This window comes from Falco punctatus (assembly GCF_963210335.1).
Source record: "Falco punctatus genome assembly, chromosome: 5".
In the NCBI taxonomy this organism is placed as follows: Eukaryota; Metazoa; Chordata; class Aves; order Falconiformes; family Falconidae; genus Falco; species Falco punctatus.
Genome location: NC_137584.1, coordinates 38,329,214 through 38,354,291, shown reverse-complemented (window position 1 = coordinate 38,354,291; position 25,078 = coordinate 38,329,214). Strand labels below are relative to the sequence as shown.

Genomic DNA, 25,078 nt, shown 5'->3' with positions numbered 1-25,078 from the left:
CATACCTTCATGGTGTTTGTGGTACTCGGTGGCTTTTTCATCTTTCCGTTTTGTATAGACCAAATCCACCAGCTCTTCCGTTGAAGGGGGGGAGTTTTGGAGTTGTAAGGGATGTGAGGGCCATGGCTACTGAAAAGATCAATTCTTCTCTTCTGCTATACCTAATGTGCCAGTGCCATGTCAGGGAGAGTTTTCTCTGACAGCTGAACCTGTTCGTCTTTCCTTCCTACCAGATTCCCAGGCAGGGAGAGCTGGAACAGTGATGGATTCTGTCAGGTAACATTGCTGTGGGCTCTGAGTGTAAGATACTGAGATGTCACCACTGTCCTTGAGACAATTATTTCCCATCGTCTGTGTCAGAGGTAGTCACTGGGATTTTATTATTAATTAATGGTCAGAAGTGAATAAATTTATCTGCCAAATGCAGACGCATACAAATAAATAGACTTGACAGGAGCAAGGGGGAATAAAGAATACCTCCAGTGGCGGAAGGTCTGGGAGGAAATTAAGAGAAAGGCTACACTAAAATGCAGCCAGAGATGGTTTTCACTGTGTCAGAGTTATCCTGTTTATGTACCCGTGCACGTGGACCCATATGCTGCCGAATTTAACATTGTGGACTTGAAGACTTAATCTCCATGGGTGCAGCATTGTCTGCCCTGTGCTTCATTGCACCCTGTGATCCGCTCCAAAGACATGGGCCTCAAGAATTTCCCAGCGTTTCCCTCCTCAGTGACTGCTGCTGCTGGTCGAAAAAAGGTGGTGAACCAGAACATTTGTTGCTCACTTATCAAATAAAATTCCTTAACAACAATTGTCGCTCTGCACATAATGGGGCTTTTTCAGGAGTAATTACGAAAGGGAGGCCATAATTCTCCCCATTAAAAGCAGTTGTTAGGACAAGTGCACACAAGTGTAGAAGGCAGCAATTTCATTTCAAAATGGTTATCTGCCTGGAGTGAAGAACATTTTTCACCCTTTGAAGTACTTGCAGAAATGGTGTCTTCTTGAGATTTCATGTAACAAAGGAGAGTTTTTGAATATTACTTAATGCAACTGTAAAATTAATATTGAACTTGCACAGGTAGTTAGGTAACAGCACAAACATTAATGAACTTCTTTCTTGTTAATAAAATCAAAGCAAGATGTCAGGTGTTAACAAAGGTCAAAATATGGATTATCCAGTGTGACACAAAACTGGAAGAACAATGAATTATAAAAGAAAGCACAGAGAAATCCATGTGCCCCATCAGATATACATTACATTTTTTTCTTTCCTTCCAGAAAGAAAAAAGAAAAAGGTTTGTTAGTATAATGCTGTGATTATGGATTTGTACACCTAAAGGGGTTAAGAAAGTAACAGGTGAATCCAGCAGTAAAAATAATACAAAATAACTCTTATTATACAACATTTGCATAACCGGGGACTATTTTATGGACTATATAGTCCATAAAATGGGAAATCATGTTTCTCTGATTTTTTCACAGGAGTGTTTCACTCTATTTCTCTGAGCTTTTCAAAAATCTTTCTTCTAGGGTTCTACATCTAATAACCAGTTGTCTGCAAGAGAAGGACTGTTCTTTGGGTCTCATGCTATGCCTATTGGCATGATAACTGTCTTCCAAAATGAGCGATAAATGAGGTAACTAATAACAGTTGGTTTAGGGTTTTTCCCATTACCATCTGGAGAGGAAATGTTGGGTGTGTGCTGATTATAAAGAAAATCCGTATGCTAAACAGCACAATGCACATCTGAACATCAAAATAACAGCCCCCAGATATTTGGCTGGTGTCCGTATGTGAAGTTTTAAAAAACTATCTAGCTTTGTATTCCAGACTTAAACACAATGAGAGCTCTGAGACGTAAAGGATGGGAGCTGGGGATTGATGCAATTGCAACAGTCAGTTTTAGAGCTCTGAAAGGCATTTTCTGTTTGACAGCTTGTACCATAATTCCCATGTGAGACTATGGGACATATGTACATGTCACTGTGGATATCTATCTTATGATGTTCATTTTTGCTTTGATTATTTTTGAAAATTATTCTTCTTGCATTTGAAGATACTGCTTTTCAGGAGTCTCAACACACTGCATCTGGATCTGCATCAGCAAGACTTGTCCAGAGAGGGAAAGACCAGAAACAGTTCTCCACTGAAGGCAGCAGCAACAGATACAGAAATATAATGTTAGCCAGAGCACTGTGTCATCGTATAGCAAGAAATTCAGAAGAATGAAGTGGAAGAAACTAAAGTAGAAATAATAATGCAAAAATGGGTAAATTTAATGTATGACATTGTCTTTGAAGACATTCTAAATTTGATGAAACTGCGTCTTCTCATTGAAAATGTCTGCAGAGTCATGTTCTCATCTATTACACAGATCTGCCACTGTAAATAATACAAAATTCAGCCTCTCTGTGTTTGTGGTACACTGTGGAAAGTTCACTGATAGGAAGGTCATTAATTCCAAAGAGGGGCAAATGCTTTTATCAGGTACTTACATGTAGCTGTGCTGCACAGCAGGAAGAAACCTCTGTGCAGCGAACACAAGCATTATCACAGAGTAAATGTCCAATCTGTAAAATTCAGCATGACTGAATCCATTGCAAAGACTCAAAATCTATTCCATTGTTGTCCACATTTTTTTTGCCATTCTTTTCTCTTTTCCCCCTGATTCATCCATCTTTCAAACTGCAACAGCTATTTTTGAGAGGGATTTGAGTTATACACTCCGGGTAGCAACAGCCAAGATCAGTCTTCCTTCAACCATTTTTTTATACTTCTTTCACAATCTCTTCTTGCTCCATTTTTTTCACAAGCCATTTATATAGAAAAAATGCCGGATATTTTTATTTTCTGTTTGGAGATATCAAAAAGTTCAGCACGAGGTGATGCAGTTGTTCAGTGGTGGTTTTTTTTTATAAACCAATTTCTTACCTGTTTCACAGAATCATTTCATTTGCCAGATATTGTAGGACATAGTTGCAATAGATTGAAAAAAGAAAAAATGAAGAGATGACAGTGTGAAAAATGATATATGACAAAGAAAAGACAGAGTATTCATATCTTGAACTGGGAGATCCAGGGAAGTCTCACATTATACAAGCACTCTGCCTTTCTTTGAACCTCCCCACCTACTATGTCACCAAGAGTGAAAGCTGCTTTTGCACAATTTGAGCTTAAATGACAGCAACTGTACCCCCTTTACTAGCTCTGAGACAGGCTGATGGTGGTGGCTGAAAGCTCTTCAGATGGAGACATGCTCTTGAGTGGTTAATGACTATACTGTTCCACAAGCATGCCCAGAGACATTGGTGCTTCTACTTCAGGCAGGCAATTCATGTGACTCATTTCAGTTAGCTGGTTCAGGGTGAGAAGAACGATGCCCTGGCAGTCATTACATCTCTTCACTGACTGTAACAGAGTCCTGGGGGAACTAACTCACATATAGAGCTGTGGCCATGCTATAGCTCTTCACAAGGACATCAGCAGAAATGAATCCTGGTGCCTGCTTCTTAAAGCTGGAATAAATAGCAACTATACTGTACGAAGAAAGCCTTGAGCTTAATGAGTCCAAGCTAGTACAGAGGGAAAATGTGCACTTGTGTGGCAGCTCTGGCCTATCAGAGGTCTCATAGCTTGAAGGAACTACAGTCATTTATTCGCAGGTTGCTAGCTACAGCAGTATTAACTGATGGATATATCTCATAGATCAACATAGCCATTTTTGTTGTTAAAAAAATCTTTATTAAGAGGTTGTTCCACTGCTCCTGTTCCATTTCTTCCTTCCTACAGTCATAAGCCTAAGTGTTTGCTCTGCAGTCTGTGTTTTTCCAGACTGCTCAGGAAAACTCCCCATCTCTGTCTCCATTGCTAGTGTCAGCTATTTTCTTCCTTCCCTCGATCCTTGAGTTCAATTTCACAGGTGATGTTATTCTCTGTACCCTCTTAATTCTCAGACCAACCCAGGCTGCTACAGAGGGTTCCCTTTTCCCACTTCCAACTTCGATGATATCAGAAAATAAGAAAAAGGCAAGGCAGCCATGCATTTAATTATTAGAAGAAAGAGGAGACCAAAGTTTCCCTGGATGTCCAGTACATCTTTCTTCTGCACTTTCTCTGCTGATGGAAACCTTATTTTGTTCCTGAAGAGGCTGGGGTAAAATGGGATAAGCTTTGAAAACTCCTGAATGGCTGCTTCAGTCCAGGAAAAAAAAAAAAAAAAAGATAGTGGAGAAGCAACTATTTATAAAGGACTTTACAGCATATAAAGGCAGTGTGAACCTTGCCAAAATCTTATCATTCATAAGACATTCATGAAATCTGTACTGGCACCCTGCGATTTCCAGTGAAGTAAACAAACAGTATGTGTGCTCCTCACTCTGAGCTGCAGTCTGGTTAATATCTTGGAGGTTCTGAATGCACAGTTTTCAAAACAGGGATATCAAATCAGAACATTTAAACTACTTGAAAATGTTTTGGGAAGTCTATCTGAATTTCACATAAATTTGTTAAAGACATTTCCAGCACCAGACTGATCCAAAGCCCAAGAAAAAAATTATGTTCAGTGCCAGTAACTTGCAGTGTATCAGCTATTACTTTTCAGAACCAGATTCTGGGGGTCAAAAAAATAGTTGAACTTTTTCAGTTCTTAGTAACAAGGAAAGGTGTTCAAATCATTGTTAAAAATAGTAACTTCTGGTTCTGGAAAAAAATGCCAAGAAAAGCCACAGACAATACTCTTCCTTCTGCAAAGGCAAATTACCAAAGATACAACTGTAGATGCATACCAGTGAAATATCTTCTTGGCCATGTGATGTAAGCTGTGAAGATATTAATGAAATTAAAATTCTGGGGATGGTATTTATTTAATAGATGTCGAGTTTTGAAAAGACCAGTGGTAGTCTTGTTATTATATTCTACGTATATAGATGAAGAATATTTGTTAGAAGAAGGTATTGTATGGGATCACCATATAAAGTGGGATAAACTTTCAGCCTCAGGGCAAAATAGTAAAAAATAGAAAGCAAATAAGCTAAAACCTTTGTTTACTTAATGCTGGAAAAATTGTGGTTTTCATAAATATTTTGTCCTCATTTTTCCTTAATATCAGCTTTAGGGCAATAATGGGCTCAAACAAAATAATTCAAATTATTTGGTTTCCAGAATGTGGTGCGGTAAGTGAAAGGATTATTAGCCTAATTATATCAGCAGGGTCTCATAAAATTATTCAATTCCCATAAAAATACATTAATTAGACTTTTATCTTTAAGACCAGTCCTATTCTCAGTCCTATTTCATTTCACTTCTTTTTGGAATAGAAGTGCCTGCAACTTTCTCCAGCCTCATAGGCTTCAGTATGGAAGACAGCAGGTAGATCTGCCCTCTTGGAATGCAATATTCCTGTCATGTATCATCCATAATTTGCTTATTTTTTTAAAGTATCAGCAGTAGAGCTGATGAGAATTTTTCTGCTGAAGTGAAGTTCAATCAAATACTCTGAAATGCTCCAAAGCAGTTTTATAATAATAGTATTTCCTTTGTGTCTTTGCATACAAATTCACCAAAACCATATAAATAGTTTAATTCTAAATTGTTCCTGTGTTCCAAACTGGGTCTCATAAATGAAATATATGTACATTCAGTGGTGCACATGCTATATCTCTATAAACATTGAGTAATTCTGCAGTGCTTCATGCCAGTAAGACTACCTAAGGAATAAGATAGTGTTCATCATATGATATTTCAATTATGCTTTACGTGTATCACATGGTGAAGGTCTGAGCTGGGAAATCTCGGTCCTTGTTGATATTCAAAAGCCTTCTGGACACAGCCCTGGGCAACCTGCTGTAGGTGACTGCTCTGAGCAGTGGAATTGGACTAAATGACTGCCAGGCACCTTCTCCAACCTCAGCCATGCTGTGTTTCTGTGATACAGCGTGAGCAAAGGTGGCTAAAGAAAATCTCCTCTACTGAGTCTGCTTAAATAGCTGCCATAACAAAAAGGCTGTGTCACTGCTCCCTTATTGCTTCTACCTGGCTATTTCAGCAGCTGAACTATCAAAAATTTGTGTTGTTTTGTTTTGCTTTTTTTTGTTGTTGTTGTTTAAGAACCCTTTTGTTGTTAAGACCCAAGTATGTGACAGGAGATGTTACTACTGATTCGATTGCAACTTTGCCCAACATTAGCAGGAGACAGGACTCAGCCCATCTGCTCCTGGCTGCTCCCATGCTCTGTAGTGACCTGGGTTTAGTGCAATGTTCTGTGTTCAATGGAAAATTATGAGGTCAAATCCCTACTCCTTACCCCAGTGATGTACTTCAGCTCAGCTACCTGTGCAAGTAAAGCAAAAGCGGGCTGGTGGTAGCTGTGGCTTCCATTCTGGTAATTTTGTATCATTTATACAAGAAGTAATGATAACACTTCATGTAGAGATGATGATGATGATGATGATGATGATGATGATGATTATTATTATTATTTTAATTACTCTTTTCAGCATATGGAAGAAAATACAACTGGATAAAACTCATGTGATTTATACTATGCCCATTAAAGCTCTAACTAGGCTAAGGCTTGAAAATTTTTATGTTAACTTACTCTTTCGAACATGCAGACAAAAATGCAACCTGGTAAAACTCATATGAATTATACCATGCCTATTAAAACTCTAAAGAAGGCAAGGCTTGAGTCATGACTTCAGTAATTAAGTCCTAATCCTAATGACCATAGAAAGGAGGGAAGAAACTCTTTTTCCAACCATTTTTCTCATGCTTAAAAGTAGGAAGATCATTTTCACTCAAATTGTCATAAAAATATAGCCTTTGGCAAGAAGTCAAATTCTTAGTCTGGAAAGCTTTGGGATGATTGACAGAAGTGACATGATTCATTCTTCATAAAATAATATGAAACCATACTCACAGACCCTACAAGTACATCCATCTAGAGTAGGCTAAACTCCTCTATTTTTAACCATAATTGTCAGCTAAGCAAACAGAACAGTGAAATAAAAGACTGAAAACTGATCCTTTCACCAACTGTAACCTGAGAACAAGCTTAACTGTGTACTTTAAACAAACATTGCATAATATAACATATATTGAAGCTCAAGCCATATTTTAGATCAGATATTTTAGTTATCCATTAAAGGGTAAATATTGATTCTGGCTAGACTCTGTGACGTGAGGCCAAGTTAAAATGAAGTCCTTATAGAATATGAGGCCCTAATGTTCCATCGTAGAATGGACCAAAGTTGCATTTAGCTGTGCGCCCTATGTACAGGTGTGGCCAAAAGAATATCCAGCATATAATGATAATTCCTCAAAATAGCTTCCCAGTCTCCAATAACCTGTGACCTAAGGACTTGAATCTGGAAATACTTGCATTTAACAGCCCTTTGAGAATTTCTCTTCCATGAGGTTGTCGCTGCCCTTTGAAAGCTTCTCAGCTTTCAGTACCACAGTGTCCTGCAGGGTTTTGCTTGAGCTGGTTAGATACTTTTAGCATGAATCAATTAGCTATGGCTCCGCTTCCTTCTAACATGGCAGTTCTTCATTTATGTAACACTCGGAATGATAAAATTCTAGTCCAAATCATTAGCTCCCCATTTGAAACACTTTTATATATGGACCGTTGTTTACAGAATGTAAACATATAATTTACCTTTGGGATCGGAGTACTGCTGATACACTTAACCCATCCTTGTCTATCAGACCTTCCAGCACCTTTCCATGCCAAGCAGGACCATTTTATTGCCTAAGCAGCAACAAGATGTTGACTAGTTCATAGAATGGTTTGGTTTGGAAGGGGCCTTTGAAGATCTTCTAGTGCAGCTCCCAAGTTGTTCCAGCAGATCTTATTTTTTAGGGAAAGGCAGAAGTCTGAAAACACACAATGTGCACTTTAATTAGAGCCCATTGATCCGCTCTCTTTATCACACTGAGCCCATTGATCTGACCCTCGGTGACACTGCAATGAATGTCCAGCCTCTCAGCCATCAAATCGCTTTTCAGGGCTCTGTTAACGTGCTGCATTACTGCTGCAGTTCTGCTGCATTTCCTGCTGTCTTCTCTACACCTTGATCTGTATATCAGGCCAAAGCTCTGGTGCTGCCAAAATCAACTTAAAACCTACCAACACAGGCAGGGTTTTTTGGCACTGTTTGCCAAATTTGGGTATTCAAAATCTCCTCTCTCCAGATTATTTGGGAAAAACCCACCATGTTCTCCCCAGATTAACCACCCATGTTACCATATTCACTTGTAGTCAAAGTAGGAAGCTTAATTGCTCTTAATTGTCTCATGTCTGATGAACATTGCCAGCAGCCATGTTAAAAATGATGAAATCAGAATAAACACCTGAAGATACAGGTTGTGTGTTAGCTGTCCTTTGAGCCATCATTAAAAACAAATAGATCCCTTTGTATTTCCTCTGGAGTCTATTTCTCAGTCAGGTCAACGAGACAATGTTAAATGACTCAGCTGCAGCTACTTCAGGATCTTTTCTGCAAAGGGCTAGGAAGGGAGGAGTTAAGAATGCACTGACACAAATAACCCATAAATAGGTGACCTGTAGCTGCTTCTGTGCTCATGATTATGCATCAACAGGGACTTTCAGCCAGCAGAAGGGAAGAAAAAGGAATGGAAAAGTCTAAAAGAGCTTTAGCTGATGTGTTGGAAAAATCAATGCTTGCTGCCGACAGACTGGAACATAAAGACCTGATCTTTACCTGCGCAGGGACTGTCTATGCCAGTACTCTGCATGCCTGAAGTATTCCAAGCTATGGAGTCCTCTGAAGCCAGAAGAGATGATGTTATCCTGGAAAGCTTTCCTATATCGGGTATGTTTTTCTTGCTCCACAAAGGAGTTTGCCGTAATAGTGCTGATAATCAGAACTGGTATAATAGCAGCGATAACAATAGCAACAGTAACAACACAACAATAATAGTAATTGCTACTACTAATGTAATTATGGTGTTGCATTTAAAACTATGAAATATTTATTTTATGTTTTACGTGAGATGAATGAGAATGGAAAGTGACATTCCTATTTGCAAATAAAAAAACAAAATACAAAAAACTTTGTCATAAAACTAATTTATTTTCATCTGTAATGCTGTATGTTGTAGACTTTTTCTCTCCCTTTCCTATAAACTATATGAAATATTTCCACACTACAAAAATACAAATCTTTGCATTTTTTGTCTTAGGAAACCATAGACTCCACAGGAACTCAGACTGGAAAGGGACATGCACATAGATATCAGGTATATCCAGAGTTATCAGAATTAAGTGAATAAACATTTTGAAGGACATCTGGTTTTCCAGAATGTAAAATGCTATCCTTCATTTTTCTAATTGCTCAATATAGGCTATCCCACAGCCAAAACATCTTTCCAGTATACGTGTGTGTATGAAGTCAGTGTAACAAAAACCTGTGCAAGGCCTCAGGGAGAGGAAGGTGATATTTAATTTACAAAAATCCTCAAGGTAAGTTTATTCTATCTATTTGCATTCATTCTCTCATACCTATATACTTTCAAGCAGCAAGGTGTTTGTATTTGGATGGTACAGCCAGGGACATAGAGGATAAATTGAGTTCTTATTGTATATCTTGGGTCGTTCTTGATTAGCAGTGGCAAACTAGTTTTTGGACAGTTCTTTTTTACCCCATAATGGGTGATGACTAGTTCAGTGTGATACTTTGGGTCCCAAATTTTGCTTACTTCAGCCTTATATTTGTTAGACAAGTCTTCTGAATGCCATAATCTTGTTGATACCTTCCTGTTGTCACAATGCAGGGTCTTCTGCCAACAAGTTGTGGTGCTGTGTTCTTATCAGAACACAGGCCTCCTGGGCTTGAAATAAGCACCACGTTCCTCAATTACATTGCTGTGAACAGTCTCCTTCCTTATTCATACGGGTTATCCTCTTAAACCTTGTCCTACTGTTCCTCCTGGTGCCTTCAGACACGCATCCCATTCATACTGCACTTAAACCAGTTTTAACTTTGTTGTTATACGTCCTGACATGAGTACTTTAAAGTTGGAATGATTTACAACTGCTCATATAAATACTGGATCTGACAAAAGAGAAAATTCAAGCTTATGATAATTCCACTGACCAGGAGTTACGCTGGGGTCAGTTTGAGCAAAGATGTATTTTGGCAAGCAACGAAGAGGATCGGCTAGAGAACTTAATTTGAGGGAAACACAAGGTATTTCCTTATGGGTTTTACTAATATTCCTATGCAATCCATAAATAACTCTTTTTTTACTCTGTGATGTACTGGTCAACATCCTTCTTAAAATCATCTTGTTAATTAGCAGTAAGAGAAAGAACTAAGGAAGCTTTTTTGGAAAAATGGTCAATGTTTTTTACCTCTTCTTATTTCATGGTTTAATACAAGTCCAGTAAAATAGTTCCTCTTGTTCCTCTACCAGAGCAGAAGAGGCCTCAACTACTTCTTTATAGGCTTCAGCAATATTTTAAGTACCACAGACCAGGCATATTTCTGGGTACTTGTCAACATTTCTGTAAGTGTGAATTTCTACACTTGAAAAGATTTTCTTTTTGTTTTCCTAATGAGATGTCACTGGTAGCATTCATGTACCATTTCATACATTGCATAGAAGACTTTTTCATAGATTTTTCAAAGCAATTCTGCTCTTTATGCTTCCAGGGACAAGCTGATTTAGACAAATATTAGGTGACTTCATAGCAACAGCTGCAAAAAAATGAACAAAAATGAAACAAATCATTCAGAAAGATGTGCTAGAAGAATTTATCTACCTTGAAACTGGATATCCTGAGAAATACAAGGTTGACACTTAAGCTTATATGTCATTTCTCAACTAAACATGTGACATATGGAATACATCCTTCTGGAGTAAGGACTATGGACAACTGCAGGGACTCCCTAATCATGTAGCCCTGTAAGGAGAAAAAGATTCAGAAGAATTGTGTGAGACACTCCAAAATTCAGTCCAGTTTTGTTCTGTAGAGCTTATAAAGGAGACATTTTATGCAAAGATAAACAAAAAGACTATATAATGCAAGATGAAATGCTGGACATAGTCCCGTAAGGAACTTCTGTTTTACCTCCAGCAAGCCAGTTCAATTTGCTACTGCCTTGCTGCTTTCTGATGTCCAGCATCTGTATGACTAGTTCAGGTTTCTGTGCACTGTGTGGCTAATATGCTTTATTACAAATGCAGAAGGACAAGCCCCAGGGACAAGTGGACAGCTCGGTCACCATGTGTGAAAAGACCTTGCTATAGGAGATGCTCTCAAGGAAGTTAGACACACATAGTGCCAGTCAAAAACTTCCGCTATTGTATTGTCAGAGTTCAGATCCACGGTCAGGACTTTTGGAGGTATTTCCTTTTTCTCCTTCTTTCTGCATTGTTCCAACTTTTCTCCTTCCCAGCCTAATCTCAGCTTCTTTCTCATGTTCCTTCTCTCTTAGCCTCCACAGGCTTCTCCGCTTTGACTCCAAAAGGATGAATCATTCTCACCTCACCCACCAAGATCCCACCCATTACATTTGAATTTCTCTCATCACATAAAGAAGAAACATGAACTCATATTTTGAAATGGGAGAAAAATTGTCTTCTGATCCTAAACAATTGTTATTAAGAGCTTTTAGGTTAAGGTTACTGAAAAGAGATGGTACTTGGTCCCAGGAAAAAGCTTAACAATTTATCCTCTTTCAGCTGAAAATTTTGCTAAGGATTTTGAAACTCTTCTGCTGATGCAAAAGGGTTTCAAAATATTATGTTAATTATGATTTCTACTTTCTCTCTTCTTTGAATTTAATTAATGTAGGTGAAGAAATTACCCCTAAGAAGACTTTTATGCACCTGTATGGCTCCTCAAAATTTATGTCAGTTCATTTACAAGAATAAAGCTAAAGTGAGTGCTCCCTTCAGCGGATTTTCAAGCCAATTGACATTTTTTTTAGTAGTCTCCTACTGGGACCATTTATTTATGGTGTTGCAAGAGGCTGGACTCTGAGTCCAAGCCATCCTCAAAAGTACACTAGCATCTTACTCAAATATAACTCTTCTTGGTCTTTTATTGTTTTGTTCTGATTTTGGCTGGGACAGAGTTACTTTTTTTCCTAGTAGCTGGTGCAGTGCTGTGTTTTGGATTCAGTATAGGAATAATGTTGATAGCACACTGATGTTTTTTAGTGGTTACTAAGTAATTTTTATACTAAGTCAAGGACTTCCCAGTTTCCCAGGCCCTGCCAGCAAGAGGGCTGGAGGGGCACAAGAAATTGGGAGGGGACCCAGCCAGGACAGCTGACCCAAACTGGCCAGAGGGGTATTCCATACCATATGACCACATGTTTAGTATATAAACTGGGGGATGTTGGCTGGGGAGGGGCAGAATCTCTGCTGAGGGACTGGCTGGGAAGTGAGTGGTAAGTAATTGTATTGTGCATTACTTGTTTTGATTTTTTTTTTTCCCCCTTGAGTTTGATTTCTCTTTCTTTTTTTGTTGTTATCCCTTTTCCATTATTATCATCATTATTATTAGTATATTTTAATTCATTTCAATTATTGAATGGTTCTCATCTCATGGTTTTACTTGATTTTTTTTCTGATTCTCTTCCCCATCCATCAGGGGAGAAGGGGAAGTGAGTGAGCGGCTGCGTGGTATTTATTTGCTGCTGGGGTTAAACCACAACAGTTTTATCTGGTCTGCTTTAATAGAATCACTGTTCACCATAAATATACTTAGATTCTATATAATTGATTTACATCTACCCCACAAATATATTTTAAAAACTTTCCTCAAGGTGAAAGACAGTGAAGTAATTTGAACTCTGCTTATAATGTGAAATCAGGACTTCAGGATTAATGTACATGGTCCAAGAAATGTTTTCTGTGGCAGTTAAAATGACCATTGTTGTTTTTCCACTACAGCCCTTTCCTAATACCTGCCTATGTATTTTAACATATATCTTTCAGATACCACTATTACTCTGAAATCCAAAAGATTTTGTGATATTTTATTATCTTCCCGTAGTCGTTTTCCTTTTCTATCGTATGAATCCTGGGATAGTTTCTTCAAAGACTTCACGGCTGTAAAAGGTATTGTATTCTTTCTTAATGGATAGATTCACTCGTGGTTACTGGTGTTTCACTGTCTTGAGCACCAGTGTAGAACAGTCTCTAACACAAACACTATCTTGCCTTCAAAATTGCCTTTTCATAAATTGCTCTTCAGTTGTTTCAGCTGAAAACTCTAGTCAGTAAGGGAGCCTGCACTACTCAGCATGGCTTTTGATTATTAAAGGGTATTTGTCCATTATTTTCAAACATGAAAGTAATACTGGCATTTAATAACAGCACGGTTAAGAATAAGAAAACAATGATAACAGCAGTGATAATAAAAAAACTCAGGTAAACAAGTATTTGCTTGTTTAACTCTATTTTATGACTGAAGTGTGATAGTTATTTCCAAAACAATGTATCCAGTGGATCAAATTGCCATAGTTATTCCTTAGAATAACAATCTGAGCTAATCATCTTGGCTGTATTTCCTAAACAGTCAAGAGGCATTAATTTCTAAAGCTTTTTCTTGTAGAAGAAGAGCATGGTTTTGCCTGGAAAGGAGCTCTGTCTGTAGTTCCAATGCATGTTTGAGATTGGAAAGTATGCACTCAGTCTTCAATAACATTTCATCATCGAATTATTACCTTATTACATGCTTTGCTTTTACCTAGTGCTGTGGGGGTCCTATTTCAACTGTCTTGCTGAATGGAACACGCATGAGTTCATCACTGTTTCTGTAAATGCACCGGGCTCATTATCACAGGACTGTAGCCATACAGAGTCCAATTTGAGTAAGTTGAATTAGCCCTGGGAACATCTGTGTGTATCCCTGTCTTTACCTTGTCATCAACATGGTGCAAAAAGAGGTACCCTGAGAACTGGAAGGCTAGAGGGAGGAAATGCTGTGTTTCCTTGGGTATCATCTGGTGCATTTATTTTTTCCTAACAGAATACATATTTAGCAATGAAAAATATCGTTGAATATTTTTTTTTATTCCCTTTGAATGAAGAAGACATTTGTGCTGTGTAGAGAGAAGTAACTTCCAATCTGTGACAAAGACCTCTAAGGACACTCATGGAGTGTTTGGTGATGTTCTCTTCTATAAAGGTGAATTTTCAGCTTTTCTGAAGACATTCTCAGCCTTCCTATTGTTAGGTGTGCTATTACCAGCTTCATAAGCAAAATTTTGCTTCCATAAGTATTAGATGATTGCTCACATCACATTGTACAATGATGAAAAATTCAATAGTTTTCCCAGCTTTAAGGGTTATTTTCACAACTGTCTTGCAACTGGCTTTGCACACAGCTTTTTGGACAACTTTCCTCTTTTAAAATTGTGTGCATCTCACTCGCCAGAAACTCACCTAAGATGGGGGATGACAGGGAGCTGGTGATGTAGTTCACTCCTCCTCTGTGGCTAAAAGAACATTAGATATTAGATGACAGCATGACAGACCTTGTCCAGCCATTAAGATCATTAAGTCCTTCTTCCAAAGAAATATTTGCTTTTTTTTTTTCTTCTTTTCTTTGAAAAAGCCTATGGGAGCTTTTTGAGGAGCTATTGGCTTTCTGGAAAGAAAATATTTGGTTATTTCTAAGTATCTGTAAGCCTTTTCCTCCAGACCTTTGGTGCCATCTTGTAGTGAAGTAACTCTAAAGTTGCAGCCTTTGTGCAGGAATAACTAAGCAGCTGGTGCATAGCTCTTGAAATGCAATTGCCAGCCAGCTGGTCTATTAAGGTGAACAAAAAATGAGGCCAGTTAACTTTATTTGGCCCATATAACAACCCAGGAGTTGGTCTGTGGCTTTTCACTCATCCCTGCCCCACAACTGTTACATCTGTTGGGTAAGTGAAGCAGTAAGCTGGCCGCAGATTGACCTCACCCAGCGGATCTCTGCAGACAAGCAGAACTGCTCGACTTTGGAAAGGAATCCAATCCAATAATAATTTTAAAAAGCAAAGAAAACCACTTCACTTTTACCATATATAGAGATATAAATGCTTCCTGAAGAAAATAAATATGTTGAATACTAAACCCTGTGCATTACATCTTACAGTGTCAATAAGGGTTCTTTGTAGGTGGTATTAGCGGCTGGAGGAATCTTTCAGGAAAACAGCTTGAAGCTAAAGAAAATGTACAAGGAACTTTTAGCAGCAACCACTCCAGGTTAAAATATGATGTGTGTTTCAAAGCCCTAGAGATAAAACAGAGCTGTTAAAGCAATCATTCCCTGAACTCTGAGCGGGAACGCTGTTGCATTATACACAGGACAAAAGTCAATGTTGCAGATAAGTGTTGTAATATTCAGACTACAGCTGCCTTTATAGTGATTGCAATGTATATCAGACATTAATGCTAAATGTAAGACCTTTGGAATACTGTTACTGAACAGTATTATAATTAATCACATACAGAGGAATCCAACAGCCCAGCTGCACAATATGCCTTCTTAAAGGAATATTCTATTTCCCCTTTTATTAATGAATTCTCTTAGTCTTTCTGGAGTACTTAAGTGTATTTGATACCTAAAGACCTTTCTGAAGACTATCAATTCAGGTAACTTCCTGGCAAAAATATTCCTGCCACAGTTAAGCTCTCATCCAATTATGATTCAAATAAATGGAAAATTTTCATTGACTTAATTAACATTTGAATTAATTCTGCATTAAACACTGATGAGAAAGAAGATTTTAACACATCAGTAATTCAATCTGTTTAAAGTATAGTTATCTTTTTATAGGCAGAATATCAACCTCTGTCTCAATAGCTTTGGGTAATTTTGATGCATATCTACTAGAAAAGTTTGCTCTGTAAATTATCTGCCAGGCCTTGTACTTTTTTGCAAGTCTGCGTCAGCAGGAATCTGAATTTTATTAACACATAACATGACAGCTTGAGCTTCTTGTTTTCTTTTTTTTAGCCTAATAAAAATGGTTGTCATAAACTAAACAGATCATGTTTATGTGTGTCATTCCTAGATGCTGCTGTTCTCGTTGGTTTCATCACAATACAATAAAGCTACATTTTACAGCTGCCTTTGATTCATGGTTTTCTAACATGTCCCAGACCTGTCTTGCTGTAAGGTTCATTCCTGGTCAGAGAAGCAAGAGGTAGACCCTTAGCCATAATTTTTCTGGCTACATCACTGAGTGGTGTAATTTAGTTACCTACAGGTAACAACTTTTTGATAATTTTTGGAATATTGTAATCACTAGTGATTGCTTTACCTGTTAATCCACTGCTGTAAGGAACTGACTGGGCACAGATGTTTATTTACCTGACTGGTATGAATGTGGAAAAATGAGGGGTAGATGTCCCTGCTCTGGACTTGGGTCTTGGATATTTTTTTCTCTGTCTAGGTCTGCTCTGAAGCCAAAAGTGAAGTACTGTTCCCAGACTTTGAGACTTTCACTCACTGGAGTTCAAGGCAATTCACTATACTGTGTCTGTGATAGACAGATGGTTTCCGTGGGAGGGATGTGTCTTTGCTCTGACTGTGGAAGTCTGCTGAGGTCTGCTCAGGGTGTTGGTCTCTGTGACTCTCACAGAAGCTCAGAGGAAACTTCCTAGTTAAGCTTCAGCTACTCTTCCACAAGCACACCCTGCCTGGGCACAGCAAGGCTTGTAACAACTGCTTGTGCTGTGAAGTCAGTGTGCTGACCCAAAGGACACCTTGTGTCCACCTGCTTTTCTGAGGTCCTCACGCACATTGGAGTCAATGCATATGCCACCTCTGGAACATCTTTGCAGCCTTATGCACCTGACAGAACTCAACACCTCCCATGCTCATGCAGTGATTGAGCAGCACCATATTCCTCCAGACCAGGGGTAAAGGCTGTGAGACAGATTTTTTCTCTCCTACTGGCTGTTGCAGATCATGGTAGGACAAGGCTCTTAAACACCTTCTCTGAATATGGGAACTCTGTCTTGCCTATGGTCCCAGGAATGCTTTTCTTCCACTGGTTCTTAAGCAGCAATGGAAGAAAATTGCATAGTTCAGACATGGGAGCACAGAAACTTAGCCAAATAAACCCCCAAACAAACCAACTTTTAACTGTCCAGACTAAGAAAGAATGCTTCCAAGCAATGTGCAATGCACTTACGCAGGTTTTCTTCTGCAATAGTTAGTTCCCCACACAGCACATGATAGCTTTTGCTGCCTGCTCTTTGCAGATGTTGCATTAACATCTGTGTGGAGTAAATACAGTTCATTTCTACCACTTTTCCTCCACAGTATGTGTCACCTTGACTGGAGATCACTCTACTCTTTTCCAAGTCAGCGGCTACCAAAAGTTAGTAGGAACTCAGCTGGAAAAAATGGTAAGTGTGGGGGTTAAAACCTAATGAGTGAAACAGTAGTTTCCCACAATATGATCTGGTCTGTCTATAACAAGGCCCTCACAAAAGAGTTGTGCTATTCAATCTGAACTTCTTTGTATGATTTAATGATCATTCTTATTCTAGGTCTCCTTCAAGTAAAATCCATTTATAACCTTAAACCTGAAGGATGTCATTGATTCATTGAGGAACAGGGTGACCCATCAGAGCTAGTCTCAGTGGCCTCTGGTCAATTGGCCTCACTCCTTTCTGTAGGTATTCAAGGATCCCAGTTACCAAACAGCTTTTGCTGCTGATCACAAGACAGAGACTAAGTGTGGGAACAGCACTGGAACTAATCAGGAGTAAAAAATAATTTACTAACTTGGCACTCTACACTAACAGGAGCCTTTCTGTTGTCTTGGCGTACTGACTTTTAAATCCTGGTAATTCTGATAAAGGCTGCAGTTACAGCTGTTACAAAATTGCTATTAAATATGGGAAACACAAGTTTCAAGCTATATGGTGAGATAGATTTGAAACCGGACCAGCCCTAGGTGTCTACACATTCTTACCATCATGAAGGACTCTTTCATTTCTGGCTGGAGCTAGTGGGGGAGACAAAGTAAGGCCTGGAAAGACTGAGCTTTGGAAGGAGTTAATGAATGTTCTCACTGGTATATCAAGGAAAATGCCATCAGTTTAAGAATACTTTAAATTAGGATGGTGCAAATTGCAGGTATTTAGGAGTTTTGTCATTAACTATCTGTTTTTGCTCTTCGAAGGCCTCAACAGTGGGGTTAGGCACAGCTTAAGTCTGATTATATGGCTATCAGAAGACACACTGGGAAGCCCAATACTGATGCAGTGGCTTTGTTAGCCTGTGTCTTGCAGGGCTTGGATTGCCTGGTTGACATCAGCTTGGTCCCTGAGGAAGTGGTTAGGTTTCTCTGCACTGGAGTCTCCATGTGCTGCTTCTAGGAAAAATTGTTTGCTAAGGCTCAGTGCAGTGCAAACACTGGAGCCAGCCTGGGTCCAGTGCTGCACGCAGAGCACCATCAAATGCATCGCAGACATCTGGAGAAGCTCTGCATGGAGCCATCTTGTGTTTCTCAGGGTTTGTTAGATGTGATGCTACCAAAAAGAGCTATGCTGCTAAGTTCACCCTGGAAAAAGCAGAAAAGCGCTTATCATACAGTGGTGCCTGAGCTTTTAACTCTCAGTTCCGCACTAGCTACTGTTAATGTTCAGTCTGCTAAACTGCCCACAGATAGTTGTGAACTGTGTATTTCTAGGGAAGAGACGCTGAAATTATTATTTCCCCTCTGTTCCCTTACATCAACTCATCTCTCCTGTACTGTCATCTCCGTACCCTATGAGGGTAAGAGGGTATAGATACAAAGTTCTATCTCCCCATCCTGTGTCCCTGCCTTGCTTCCAGCAGTACACACCGCAGCCCATGCCTTCCTCCACACCACACCACACTGAGCTCAGTCAGCTCACTTAGTCCTTCAGAGGGCAGCAGGAGGTGAAAGAAAGTGGTAGATCATGGGCCAAGAGTAAATACACTGTTGTTGCTGGTGTCCACATTGGTCTGGTAGCCAGCTAGTCAGCATGTGAATTAGCCCACAGGCCATTAGCTGCCAATTCTTTATACTTTCTGAAGGATTAATTTACAGTATCATGACCGGGACTTAACAAAAGCCATGGAGAAATGTATTTTGAAAAAGATCAGAGAAAAACACTCTGCAGTTCTTTTTGCATGACTTTCCAGTCCTAATACTACAATATTTGAATAAAACTAAATGTCTTTGGTAAGTGAAAAAACAGGTAAAATATGGTCTTCAGACAAGAAATTAAATTATCTTCTCTGTGAATATACCTGATTTTGATTTTATGCTTAAGACCTAAGCTGCACGCTTCCAGCTCCTATCCATCTTCCATCCACTGATGTCACATATGCCCTGCTGAGCAAGTTGCATTTGCTTTGGTAATCATGATTTGTGCATTCAAATTCATATACTTAAAATTAAAAAGTAATTTTTATTTTTTTTGCAAAGAATGTGACAGGATTAATTTTTTAATGCATCTGGATAACCTGTTTCAAGACACATTTTTAATCAGCTTTATTTAGTGTACTTTACATTTGCATTCTATATTTGACCTCATTTGTATTGCTGCAATACATTTTGTGTGACTCAATTACTTCTGTACTAAAGGCTCCAGAGCTTTGCCTATTTCAGGGGCATAGACTATAACAGGACTAACAACAGGTTTGCTGGAAATCAGACATTTAGTGCATTTGCAAGAATCAGAAAATCCTCCATAACATCAAGGAGTGGTTTGTTTGGGACTTTCTTCTTGGCTCTCTCCTTTCTTTTTCCACCCCTCGTCTTTTAATGTCAGGTTGTATAGATGCACAATGAGGCAACAGGCGACTTCTCGAGGTCACTGGCCTCCAAATGGACATTTATTTGGTAACAAAGTTCTAGTCAGACTTCCAAATTTTTAAATTAATTTCACCAATAGGGTTGGGAAAGATCAGGTAAAACCAACAAGTAAGGAAATAAATCTCTTTTGCTGGTGGTTTGAGGAGTCTGTTAACATACAGCTGACTTCTTCAGGTTAGTATAAGAAGATGATTTCTCCAGCATTGTGCCATGAAATTCTCTCTATTTACTGGCATGTTTTTTTCTTATTACCTAGTGGAGTATTAACAAGAGGGAAAGGGCAGTTAACCTTTGCATCTGTACTTTGGCAACTAGCCAATACGTTAATAGAGATGATGAAAGCTGTGGAAAATTGCTGATTTCCTACCTTGTTCCAGAGAGGGGATTAAGAGAGTGGAAACTTGTCAGAGACAGCAAAGCTAATGCCGAAATTCAGAAGAGATATATGGGAAATTTTGGGCAGCAGAAAAACAGAGCTGAGTATACTGCTGGTCTAATCTGATGTTGTGACCAGCTTTGTCCGGGTCAGCGATTGTCACAAAGAAAGCTTTACAATTCAGGAGGAAAACAAAAGGTGAAGGAGGCTCCTAGAAAATTTTACAACAGATTAGACCCCAGATCAAACATTTTTTTTTAGAGGAGTCCAGAAAATGAGCCCAGATCCTGTACTGAGGATTAATTATTTTTAATCTCTGTTTCAGTATTTCCTGTATTTTTAAGTAAATTACAATAGTGTCATGCAAGTTAGTAAATAATTTGTTTTATGGTAGTTCTACCACACCTGTCATGTACTCCTGACAAGTCCTGTGCAATCATGAAAAGCTCTTCCCCTGTGTTCCTTAATACACTTGTACCCCAGGCAGCAACCTCTGCCAGTCTTCAAAAGGTACTCCAGCACCCATCATCTTGATGGGTCACCTTTTCTCCAGGACACTGGGGCTAAAGCTCACCTGGGACAGCCCTAGAAGGGGCCCAGACTGGGTGTCCCTTTGTCCGAGTCCTTAGCCTGGGTTCCTGCCTGTCTTTGTCTCTCTGTGCCCCTCTGGGCTTGTGTAGACAGGCTTTTGGTGGGCTGATGGCTACTGTGGTGGGCCTGGGAGTATCTGGGCAGGGTGTTATTTGGGCTTCCACTCTATTGTTTCTCTGTGCTCCTTTGTGGGTATGCAAAATTTTAGAACATAACCAAGACATCTTATCATCCTGGTCTCTGTTTGGAGGCTTTGACTCCCCTCTGATCAGGCACATCCTAAATTATCCAGAGGGAAAAATGCCACATATGGCATTTCCATTGTAGAGCCAATTCTACTTTAAGCCCTACTTTTCATGGATTCATTCATAGAGTCCCAGGGAATGTCCCTCCACCGAAGTTTGGGTTTTTTTTGCAGATGGATGATCAGTGGGCTTTTAGGGTACTTCCATGAATGGATCAGTCTTAATGGATCTTAAATCTTATGGGTCATTTTGGAGGACTAATTTATGGAAGCCTTCTCCAGAGTCTGAGATTAATGCAGGTCATAGGAATAGTTATAGAAACCCACCTCTTCCCATTTACCACATGAAAGCACAAGGTTTGAGGATATTTCTTTGTTGTTTCATTTAACAGGAATAGATCTGCATAGGCAGATCAGTCCACTAAGCAACTGTCAGCTGGCAGTGTCCTGCAGCTATCACAGAAAAGGTCACCAACCTCTTTCTGCAAAGCTCCAAAATCAGGAAAGACCAGGTCTGATAAGTATGGGAAGTCAGAAACCTTTAGAGGCATTGTGGTGGCTTGAACAACAAATACCATTAATCTGGAGATTACCAAATCCTTTAATCTGTTTATAATCTCCTTGTTTTTAAAGCTGCTTCTTAGAAACTTTAAATGAACTGGTGTTTTCCATCGGTCCCTAGGTTCAGTATTTGGCAGGATCAGAGAGTCTTCTTGGTGTAACATGTATGGTGCAAGACATTCCTCCCATCTCCTGGCTCAGGTGTCATGGCAGATGACTGTATCAAAGGCTCACATTATTAAATCTTGATCCTGCTGTTTTGTTACCAGGAAATTTAACTCCCCTCAAAATCCCTCCTCATGACTTATGTCTTCTAATTGGTTTTTCTACACTAATACTGTTTTTTTTTTTAGTTCCTAAGTTTAAAACACGCCTCCAAGGAATAATTGCCCTGATCGCCCTCTCTGGCAAAATTACACTGGAAATCCTTTGTATTTTCTCTATCAAAGTTTCTTTGGATTATTCTGCAGTGAGTGAAACGTGGGAGTGAAATGAGCTCTCTTTTCTATCATGCAAATCCTATTCCAACACTATGCTATTGCATGAGATACATTAATAATTCACATACCAATTCCCCTCTTTTTCCTTCCTTAGGGAATGAGGGTGAGGGACAAACATATCAAAATAGTTTTGGCAACCTGCCTCGGACGCAGCAGCAAGCTTGAAGCCCCAGGCACAGGGGTGAGCCAGGGAGGGTTAGTTACTTGTAAAGCATTTTAAAAGCCTCCAGCCATGGGCTCTGAGGGAGAGGAAGGATCCAGGCTGAAAAACACTTCACTATGGAGACACCAGACCAGCTCTCTGCTCTGCCGAATTTCTGAATTGATGCCCGGCCAATGCATTAGGTCCTCTGCAGCCACCTCTGCTGTGCGGTGCGTAGGAGAAGGCTGTGCAGGTCTGTGGCTACTGCCCACCCCTTAACTGCTGCAGTGCCCAGGGGTGAGGTGGCATCCTTGCAAGCTCCCCAGCTGGTCTGCCTCAGCCCACCCTCTGTCTCCAGGATCAGCTCTCCCAGAACACGGCTGCATTATACCAGTAACAGTCTTGCAAGTCCACAGCTCATCTCAGTCCTCACCCCTCCCCACTTAGAAGAGAGAAGAAAAACTGTTTTTAGGGCTGTCAGTCTGGACTCTCTCATAAGAAAATCTCTCTGTGCCACCCCCACCCCCACCCCAAATCTTGAGACCATGCCTTTTTTTACTGAATCATTTTAATCACAACTGAGAAAAATACTACGTAAGAAAAACTCTCTACACCACTCCCACCCAAAATTTTGTGTATTGCCTCAACACATTTTTTTTTTTGCCAGCAGGTAAAAATACCAATTAAACACATTTTCTTAGCTTCAGTCCATGACAGTTCAATGCACCTGCTGTGCATTATAAATGCTCATCATTGTAGCTGAGGTTATATTATGACCAACGCAGTAATGACTGATCAGTTGTTAAACAACAATCGAGCTCATTAAGGAAAGAACACATATAGATGAGTCATCTTTGTGTAACTACTAGAAAACTGGAACTCTGTACTGCGGTCCAAACAATGGTCAAAGAGTGTGTGTGTTCATGTGCCCTCCTGGGCACCAGCTGGAGGGAGCAGTCAGCCACCCTCGTGGCATGGTTCACAGCTCAGTTGCTAGTGCACCGAGCATTTTCTCTCCCAATTGCAACGTGGTTTTGATCCCATTTTGGGTGAGTATGATGAGCAATATAACAAAAAAAACAAAAGGTCCCAGCAGAGCGAGTACTGGGAAGAGCACAATTGCTATGAGAAATGTGATCATGCTGCTTTAACACCAGCCTGCAATTCATGTAGTTGTATTTTGATATAATTTTTTACAAACTCTGTGCTGTAATCACAGATTTTTTGGCATGGTATTTTGAAGTTAGTTAAGCCCTTTAACCTAGAATGCAATTGTGTTTTCTTGTTTTTCTTGTTTGCTTATATTCAACTTCTGCTGATTTCAAAAGGGTGAAATCACTTAAGGTCTTTGACTGGAGGTGTGTATTTCTGTATGGTTTCAGAAAGAGTAGTAAATTATTGCTCAAAGGGTCAAAAACCCCCAAAACAACCTAAACTCTTTTAAAAGGTAATGTGTGGTTCTTTCTGCATAGGATTTCACAGTGTGACGGAGCCTGTGTGTAAGAGAGAGAGAAGAATGGAGAAGTCCAGGAAAAATTTTACTGGTTTAGTTGATAAGGCAGTAGCTGCCGCTAACACCCTGCGTCGTGATGAACTGCTTTTTTCTTACAAGGGGATTCTCTACCCGGTTACTTTATGTAGTCCTGAAGTATTCAGAGCCATGGAGTCCCTTGAAGCCAGAAGTGATGATGTCATTTTGGCAGGATACCCTAAATCTGGTGAATATAATTTACTTTCTTCATAAATCAAGTAATGTAATGGCAAATAACAAGGTTTGTAGTAAATATATATATATAATATATTATTATATTTAATGTTATATATTTAACTAAATAATAGTATTTAGACTTTTCACAAAATTTTGTAGAATTAATTTTGTTCTGAGAAAGCACAACAAAGTTAATGATGAAGATTTTATATAGGGAATTATTCAAGTGGCTGAGAAAAAGACATCTGATTTTCTTTTCTATAGTATGTAAAGGTTTCTGTTATATTTACTTTTTACAGTTATGAAATTAAATGTACAAATTAGAGATAATTAAAGTACAGTTCTCATACCAGAGATAACTAGACCTCCTGATAGTGCAGGATCTGCTTTCACATTTATATTTGTAAAGTTAATAGCTTTATATTTTCTACAAAGAATGGAGCTTTTAGGACCTTCACATGCCACACTGCATATTCTCTTTCTTTTTTTCACATAGATGTCAAGAATATCTGAAATCCATAAGTATCAAAAATTATTTTTCTAACACTTGAAGTGAACACACAGATTTTTGACTATTGGGAAATCAAGGGATTTTTGCTAGGGTTGTGGTCTTTACTACATCTTTACTCCTGCCTGAAAGCACTGTATTTTGTCCCATATTGGAGCTACACATTTGGATTAGATGTGTCTCATATCCATTTTAATGTAGCTTTTTCTCTTCTCTAGTGATTGGATTCACACTGTTTTACAGTAAATAGTCACAGCTGACAGGACTGTAAAATTTTTGCTTTTTTGTCATGTTTTATTTTTGAAGAAATGCTATGCACCATAATGCAGTTATTAACACTGTAGTGACAAAGATGTGGGAATCTTTTGTCCAGAAATCAAGAAATGGTAAACTAAAGATGCAAGTTCTCTAGAGGCTCTTTTTTATGTTCTGAAAAAAAAAATGTGTATAGGAAATGTTACTTTAGAGAAATTTTGCTGATTGGTAAAGAAAACGAGCACATGCAGCACAAATTTCAGATCTAGTCCTGTTCCCCCCTGTGCTGAAGTTCTGCAACCCATCTTTCCTTCCAAGAGAATCCTGTGCAGCATGTCAGAAACCATATAGAATAAG

General features: G+C 39.1%; 1 protein-coding gene across 1 annotated transcript in view; it reads left to right on the top strand.

Annotated features, from left to right (window-relative positions):
- The first annotated feature begins 7 nt into the window (after window positions 1-7).
- Window positions 8-25,078, top strand: part of LOC308064289 (sulfotransferase 6B1-like) — a 32,397-nt gene continuing 7,326 nt past the window's right edge. Inside the window, exon 1 of the mRNA XM_080388534.1 lies at window positions 8-23,968. Within this exon, the coding sequence (XP_080244660.1) occupies window positions 23,701-23,968 (268 nt within the window). The 5' untranslated portion in view covers window positions 8-23,700. The remainder of the gene's footprint in view (window positions 23,969-25,078) is intronic.